This window comes from Papilio polytes, unplaced genomic scaffold, assembly GCF_000836215.1.
Source record: "Papilio polytes unplaced genomic scaffold, Ppol_1.0 DF824135.1, whole genome shotgun sequence".
Classification (NCBI taxonomy): Eukaryota; Metazoa; Arthropoda; class Insecta; order Lepidoptera; family Papilionidae; genus Papilio; species Papilio polytes.
This window is the reverse complement of record NW_013525069.1, coordinates 1,185,375-1,194,169: the sequence shown is the minus strand read 5'-3', so window position 1 is coordinate 1,194,169 and position 8,795 is coordinate 1,185,375. Positions and strand designations below refer to the sequence as shown.

Here is an 8,795-nt window from a genome sequence, read left to right as displayed (position 1 = left end):
CCGGCCCTGGCGCCAAAGCTGGATCTGCCCTTGCTCTACCAGTAAAGTAACGTTTATAGACATAATAAAATGGTTAAGTAACTTCATCCGTTCGTGTCATTCCAGCTCTTAACAGTTTTTTTGTTTCATTTATTACAGCGAAGCTAATTATACGAGTGCATCTTAATTTTAAGGTCCATTAGCTGTTTTCATTGCAGCAGTAATCCTCTGCAGTGCATTGCTTTTAACTGCATTACATCATTACTCTTGATATAAGGTTCAATTATTTTATAAATAAAACGAATTCGCCATTCTGTTACGTACAGAGTATAGTACAGTACAGTGTGTACTAAACGTTAATACGAATACCTTATATAATATGAATCATTACGAAGTAAAATTTTATTAAGACATATGTTTTTAAAGAAAATTTTTAAGAGGGCGACGCTGCCAAGACTCTCGAAGTGTCTGAGTGCAGTCCGCGGCGCAACAGTAATGACGATGTCTAGAGGGTTTAATTCCTTGCTTTGCTTGTTCCTTTTAGTTGGAATATCGTCAACAAAATTATGTAATTAGTTATGAAAATATCAATCAGCAAGATTCATAAAAGTTATTCAGATTAGCTAGTGAAGTTTCTGTTCAGTCTGCTTCACTACAATATAAAATAATATTTGTATCAAATCTATGTTGGCAAGTTGAATTTCATACGTAATATTTCTCTGTGTCAGTTTTCACCGCGATCAAATATCCATTTATTTTAGCGAGAATTCTGGAATCCAACCCTTTGATGTATACGAAACTACTCGTATAACATGCTATAGTTTAGTTTGAACTCCAAGATAAGTGACTTGAATAATCCTCACATATAAGTATTAATTGACACAGTATTGAACTTTTGAAACCTACTTTTTTGTCACGACTTCGACAAACTTTTTGGTCTGCATATAACGTTAGTAATTATCATTAGGTAATACTTGATACTGATGAATACAGGAAGATGAGACATTCTTTTGTATAAATTATCCCGTTAACAATAGAATGTTAGTGTAGAATTGATAAAATCGTCTCACAAAAAAGTCTAATCCAAAGAGTTGGAGTTGGAGTGTGGGAGGAATAAAGTGATAAAGTTAAAACAAAGGGTAGAGTGGGTCGGTTTGGGAGCCGGATGTTCGGCTCTAGCTTTTTGAGATTTGTTTTTATTTGCTGTAAAACAATTTACTCGCTGGTCCTCGAATGCGACGCTATATTTATTTTAGGGTACGGTCAACAAAACATTCGTCTATTGTTTGCAAACTAAACGCATATACTATATGGAAATCGGAATAAAATAGTTGATTTCGTTACTCGTCGATCTGCCGCCACATCGTTTAAAGGCCATATTTCTATAGTCTTATATTATAGTGATAATAAAAAGAGGAAGGCTGTAATTAAAAAAGAAATAACGTTTGTAGAAAAGAGTACAGGTAGGTAAGTTGCAGAAATGTTTTTAATTTAAATGAGCAGCGCGCTCCATCTGTCCACTGGCATCAATTAATTCCGGCGCTCTTGTAAAAGGTAATTCCGTGCGCTATTAATTATGTGAAACGTCCCGCGCTGCGCTTCTGCCCCCTGCCCCGCCCCGCCTGTCCGCTGTAATCTCGTTTGCTGCACAACATACAGCCAACACGTAAACTAAATACAATATACCTGTTTATCAGAATATACACTCAATTGTAAAACTTTTCAAGTTTATATAAATGTCAATCGTCAGTATATTTTAAAACTTTTAAGTCGATAAACATTTTTATTCTACGAAACTAAATAAGGAAAACGCCTACATGCATAAAAGCTTTTGTGAATTTGTTTTTGTTTGTCAGTAAAACAATCAACTTGATTTTCCCTGTTGTTGTTTCAAATTTTATTTCGTAACTTGACTCAATGGATAGTGTTACGTGAGTGACGTCACGACGTATTTGAACACCGACAAGTGACACACTTTAACAACACTGAATGTATGATATACATCCCTTACACTTTTTTTTATATTAAAAGGGGGCAAACGAGCAGCGTGTACACTTATTTAAATAATTTTAGAAAAAATGATCACAGCTATGCTGTACCTTTCCAAATTGTTTCAATGCCCAACGTTGTTTAAGATGAATATGTATTAAAGAGTTTGGGGGATTTACAAAAGGTCTTTTTACGTATATAGAATTGCAAATAAGCTCGGTTCGGATATCAGATCGTGTCGCTATAACGAAGCCTCCGTGAGATCTGACAAGGCTCATGCCGGCCCGCTGCTGATCGGTTTGTTTCATTTGTTACACCCTCCCCTGCCGCTTTCATTAATGTTCGAACGAGCACACCGTATTAGTCACAGGCCGAATTTTTTTTATTGTTGTAAAAAAAATGTATTTGTTACTACTGACCTGTGTGTGCGGCTGTACGTGGACAGTGAGATGTGCTCGGAGCGAGAGGTGCAGACGCAGCGTGATGTGGCCGTGCTGGTTGGCGGCGCGGCAGGCCCAGCGGCCCGCGTCAGCCGGCTCGGCGCGGCGCACGGCCAGGGCGTCCGCCGCCGCAGTGTACCGCCCTCCCGCCTCGCCCGCCTCGCCCGCTCGCACCTCGCGCAGCACGCCCCCGGCTGACTCGCGGTACCAGCTGCAACACACACAGTTACACATTTACACATACTTATGAATTTAAGGATCTTCTTACAAATAAAAGAATGTTAATTCCACATCAGGATGTGGGGTGTGACGAGGGCCCTCACGTCAAGCCCGCCAAGATGTATCCGGTTTCCGCTCGCTTTTGTTGTTTACTCATTGTTTTTGAAAAAAATGTTCCCGAATATTTTGTTGAGTAGAGAGATTAGGTATAGATGCTGAACTTATACATACTCGTCTAATAGCAAAAGATCAATAAAAATAAAACGTTTGTTTATAATATAACTGTCTGTCATAGGTATCTGACAAAGTATGAGCAAAGTTGTGTACAAGTTTGCTCAGAGACGCGACGCCGCGGCATTTGCACTTACAACTTAAATTAATTCGCTCCCACCTCGCCTCGCTCGGGAATACCATTTTCGAACACCTTATCAAATAAACCGGCCATTCAATAGAATAGCATCACATTTAGTTTATCAAAGGATTTAGTTTAACTAAGGAGAGATAGATACAAAGATATTACTGAAACTATTCAGTAAAGTTGTCCAGTTACTTCATGAGATGTTTTTTTTACTATGTGCTATAGTAAAAACTAAAAATTAAGATATGATAGAAACAAAAAAGATCTTACAAAAAATCAAATAAGCACGTATTACATTTTATTTTAGTTTTGTTATTTCTACCAAAATATTTCTCTAACGACCAAACATGTCAAAGAGCGAAATTTTCCTCTAAACTTACACTAATGTATATTATTGAAGGCGGATTGTGTCGTGTCGCACACAAATGTGTGTGTACGATGTAAAACCTTCACAAACTCGCATAAATAACGACTTACCAAAAATATCAATAAAGTACGAGCGTGAAGCGTTTATTTTTTCGATGACATTTTTTTCAAAATCAGAATTATTACAATAGCTAAAACATGGTGATGTATGAGGTGTTATACATTTTAAAAAAGTACACTTTTTGAGTTCAGTTGAAAAATACTCCTTTTATAATAAAGTAAGGTGTTTTAATTAGATCTTTTACAATACAATTAATATTTAATTTATTCTTTCAAGATAAAAACTTAATTATTAATGTTATATTACGCATGTTTTATGCTGGACCTCGACGCTACCGCTTATGCTTTACGACACCATCGATTGAGCGGTACATAGATCACATTACGATGCCAGCCCCGAGGTGTCTCACATCGGCACAAATTACATGTGATCATCGGTTCACATCCACCACTGAAATGCAGACTACGTACTGAATTCCCCAACAGTAAGATGTTTGCCTTAGTACTGATCCGATTCGGATATTGGGCTACTGCAAATATTGGGGAAGTCTTTTACTAAAGGCTATGATAGATTTTTAGATTGGCCGTGAAGTTATTAGAAGTGTAATAGTACGTACTAAATAAAAATGCACACCTTTTTAAAATAAGATTATTGTTAGTAGGCATTTATACAATGCAACGTAATAGATTTTATCAGTGCTAAACGCTTAAAGAACTTGGAATTGTCCTACGCGTTGTTACGGAAACGTGACTGAAATTCTTGGAATTCAATAAGTTGGAACATTACCTCGCCTCGGCCAGGCCCTACAGGCCCCTTCCCCTCCCCTCGCCGGACATGGTTAAACATCCCGCGTAAGCGTTTTCTATTGAATAAGATTACTGCAGCCAATTTCCTGCCGACAATTTGACATTCAAATCTCGCACAGACCTTGCGTATTTGTTAGATGTAGACATAAAAATGTAGTAGACAAGATAAAAATAATAAGCACCTATCGTATTCTACAATATTGAGTCGTAAATACTATTTAACTGTATTGTAGCTTTCATATAATTTGGTGACATATTAATAGGAAACGTGTCTCTTCCCTAATCCCCTGTCTAGGTCTAATGACTGGGAGTGCGTGTCGTTGCTAGGCGACGACCGCGGCCTGTCTCACGAATAATTGAACGTCGTACACGGAAGACCAACATTACCCACACCTTTGTCGCAAGTTTCCTTAAAGTATTCAAATGACTAAACCTTGCCCGCGCTAATGGCTCGAGACACGAAAATTGATCGCTTTGTAATATTATTTCTATTACTATTGTTCGCTTCATTGTTCTTAACTGTGCTTAGTGAATTTTCTTCTTCTAGACAATACCTTACTAAGACATCATTAAATTACATGGCAAATTACTCTTGTATACTGAGTTTTGATGACGCTAATTAGTTAAAATTTTCTTTCAGTTTCAACAATATATGTCAGTTGCAATAAAGCGGTACTGTAGTCGTATAAAAAACCAATTTTCTACAACTCCGGCTATATTGCCTTTGCGACGAATTTCTCATTTTAGGCAACAGTACAGTTTATCCAATAAGTCGTGCTTTGAAACGGGGATTCCCTTGACGGAGCGCCGCAAATTGAACTTGCCCGAGATCAGCTCACAGCGAAGTTTCGCAATGCACGCGTTACAGAGCTGCTGCAACTTTGTCACAACTTTATCAATAATACAGATGGACGAGATGAGATGGCTTTGTGCTGCATATTTACGTCGAAACGTGGCTTTGAATGAAGACTTCAAATATAACATTTTAAAAGCAATATGAAAGTTGTAAAGCCTTTACAGTAAACAAAGTTTTGAAACTGAATATATATTACGAAATAGGAGACGTTTATCCAATCCAATCTGAACATAAGTAGGAAGGAGGTCTTGATGACGTGGTTATGTGACGTCATCGTCGCATTTGCCGGAGCGTGTTGGTGACGTCAGCACGCTTCACGCCCGCACTTGGCTGTGTGATGGATTTCAGTGTGAATCGTTTTGGGATACTCAGTGTGGTCTAAGTTAATAAAACTATGTTCATTATAGATTTTTTAGGAAAAACATATGATATTTTTTATATGCCTTTCTTATTGATTCTAAGATTTCAGTGATCATTGAATTTATTCAGCTTTCGTATTGAAGTCAAAACATGTACTTTTAAAGTAATAAAATAAAACCGCTACCGCTTATGTCTTACATTACAAATGGCTATTATCCACGAAGCATCAACGAAGACGTTATTTTTTGTCATTTGTGAGTTATTTTTTACGTTTGCCGGCGCTAGTACATGATGTGAGATACGTTTTATAGTTAACGCGCCTCGTAAATATTACGTCGCCGTCTTTTGAAGACTAGAGGGTGTCGGTAGAGGGCAGATTAATGTACATACTACGTTCATGTGGATATAAAAAGATATTTACGACGTAAGTGTTCACACCTGTCTTATATAGGTGCACGTGACAAGATCACTAGGTACAAGAACATTCTAGAGCCGGAAATTACGTCGACTAGGGGAAGATTGTGCAAGTCTAATAAGACTGTCAGGAGCCTTGTAGACTGTATTCGCTTGTTTTATTATAACACTTTTATTAATATCTGGCTTAAAGAAACAACAGAAAGCTATATAGACTATAATTCAATTATTTCTGATTATCTAAACTAACTTTATGTATCAATAAATGAATGTCTAAATCTTTGCTGCTTTTAGATCATATGTTTCACAATTTCCAATTAAGCCAAATGTCTTCTTTAAAGTAAATTAGTTCTGTCCGGTTTCCAACATCTATTTGTAGGAAACCATTACGTTAGTGGTGTCCCTGCGGGGATGCAAGACGAATTCCCGGGAGAGACCGCTGTACACAAATCGATGAAGATACCATTTGAATGCTTACAATTTAAATGTCCATGTGAAAATCACTACTATATTTTATAGTTAGTTAATTTATCTTATTTTTGATAAAGAAAGGATATACTTTTTCTCTATTACAATGGAACTCTGTTTGTAAAAGAATAGACGCAGAACGTTCTAGAATGGTCTGTTTTAATGTACCATAAAAATATTTTATATAATGAAATAGATCATTAATCTTTTATTTAAATAAGCTTAAAACATTCGTAAATGATATTTAATTTAATTTCAAAGAAAAAGCCATTTATAAGACCAGCGCAAGTCCCGTCTCGAGCCCTTGCTTCATAACTTCAATATTAACCTTTTTCGAAGATTACTTTTGGAGCAGCCATTCATTAGGAACGAAGTTTCTTGTTAGCTTTCCGATAATGAACTTTGTACTTTGTGATAAAATGTTTCATATTACCATTTGTATAATTTATTAAAGCTTTCTAATTGGAATTGAAAATTATTAAAACAAAAAGCTATTTAAAGCAATAAAAGAATATACAGAAAGCGATATAAAAAGAAATACAAGACATTCCAATTATTTAAACGTAAGGGAGGATAACAATTCATCCTGTTACTAAATTATTGATGCCTTTTGTAAACACATTTAAATTCAATTTATCTATACTTAAAAATAAACTACAATTGGCTTTATATAAAATGTTCAAGGTATTTATTTCCTTTCTACTATCTATTTTAAAGCACTCAGGAGCTACAGACACGCCCACACATTCACATAAAGTGTTCTCTGACGTCGAGTTTAATTGGAAATCTGGAAAGAAAATTTAATATTGAGGAGATAATGATTTGTTCAGCTGACAAACGTATTAATTATTTATAAAAATAAAAAGTACACTTGATAGAATCTTAAAGCTTTTTCAGGTAAAAGCTATCAAAAATATGTACGGGCTAGCATCTTTAACAATTTTCTGTAGACTTTAAAATACCCACAATAATTTATCTAGCCCTCTTGATCTGTCTAATCTAACCTCAAAGGCAACTTAAAAGTTTAATTTTGATTAGGTATTTTAACTTAAAGTAAGTACAATTAATCGGTGTTAGCTTACAAACTTTGCTTAAAGATTTACAACAATAATATCGACTACAAAGTGTAAGACGATGCCTCTCTAACTAAAACACTTAGCGATGGAACTACTAAAGTTTCGCTCTTCGATTTGTATCACTAATGCCTTTGTAAACTGTTATTTTAGAAATGTAAATCGAAATTTTCTTTTAAAATAACATGAAGTTTATCTTAAGATATATAAAAAGTATCTTAAAGTAATTTGATATCTGTAAAAAGGGTAATATATCATAGTTAAGGTGGTTTACGGATGAACCGACGACCGCCATTGCTGTTTGATGGATCATTGAGAGTGTAATGTGTCGCCTTGTATTACTTTTGATAAATATTCTAAGAGGTGTGATCGTAAATTAAGATTTATTCATTATTACAAATGTGTCTTTATTACGAACTAGCTGTTGCTCGCGACTTCATCCGCGTAAAAGAAAAAATAACATTACACATAGCTTTTTAAATGTGAAAGAATATTTGTAATCGGCAAAGTAGTTTTTGAGTTATTGAAATACTTACAATAAATACGAATCTCTGCTCTTTAAAACATTAGCGTCGATGAGATGAAGGATATTCAGACTTTAACAAATTGTATGCGTTATTTCTGGAAAGTTCTGAAGAATCCCTTTTAATTATTTTCGTTATCTGTGCATTAGAGGAACTATAAAAATAAACTTAAATATTTATGTGGATATAAAGCCGTTTCACTCTCTGGTCTGTTCAGAATGGAGATATTCAACTTTTACAAGTCAAATATTCGTAAGGTTGTAATACAGGGTAGAGTTTACGAGCGCGCAGTTAAATTTTGAAATATGATGCTCTGCGGATAACGGACGGCAACTTTTACTATCGTACTCTTTGTCTTTGTAAAAAGCCCTGGTAGTTAAATAGTTTTAATAGACATTAAAAGTTTTACACAAAGTTATCTAAATTAACGAGGCGACTTTTCTGAGGATAATTCCCGTTTAGAGTTTGTTAAACTAGAAGCTACAAGGGAACGAACGAAAACGAAGGATAAAATATTAACAAAATAAAGGTAAAGCATGAAAATATAATACTAGCTATCTCCCGTGACTTTATCCGCGTGGAATCCAAATAAAAACTTATTTAGTAACATATATGTTATTCCATAATAGTCTGGAATATAGATTCTATCTATGCCAAACAGCGAAATCCGTATCCGATACCAAGGAACAAACATCCATCCCTCTTAAAGTTCCAATTTCTAGATAAATATAACGAAAATATCCCTAAATCTTTATAAATAACTACATTAATGTTACTTCGGCTACGTATAATATGACAGGGAGCTCCGAAAAGGTTCTGGTTGCATGAAAGCCTATCTGTCATTTTCGCAGCCGCCCACTCGCCACACCCCTGCCGTGTCGA

The 8,795-nt window shown here is 35.5% G+C and overlaps 1 protein-coding gene across 1 annotated transcript in view; it reads right to left on the bottom strand.

The window, feature by feature from the left end:
• LOC106099362 (Down syndrome cell adhesion molecule-like protein Dscam2) overlaps positions 1-8,795 on the bottom strand; it is a 72,741-nt gene that overhangs the window by 14,976 nt on the left and 48,970 nt on the right. Inside the window, exon 8 of the mRNA XM_013277887.1 lies at positions 2,388-2,619. Within this exon, the coding sequence (XP_013133341.1) occupies positions 2,388-2,619 (232 nt within the window). The remainder of the gene's footprint in view (positions 1-2,387; positions 2,620-8,795) is intronic.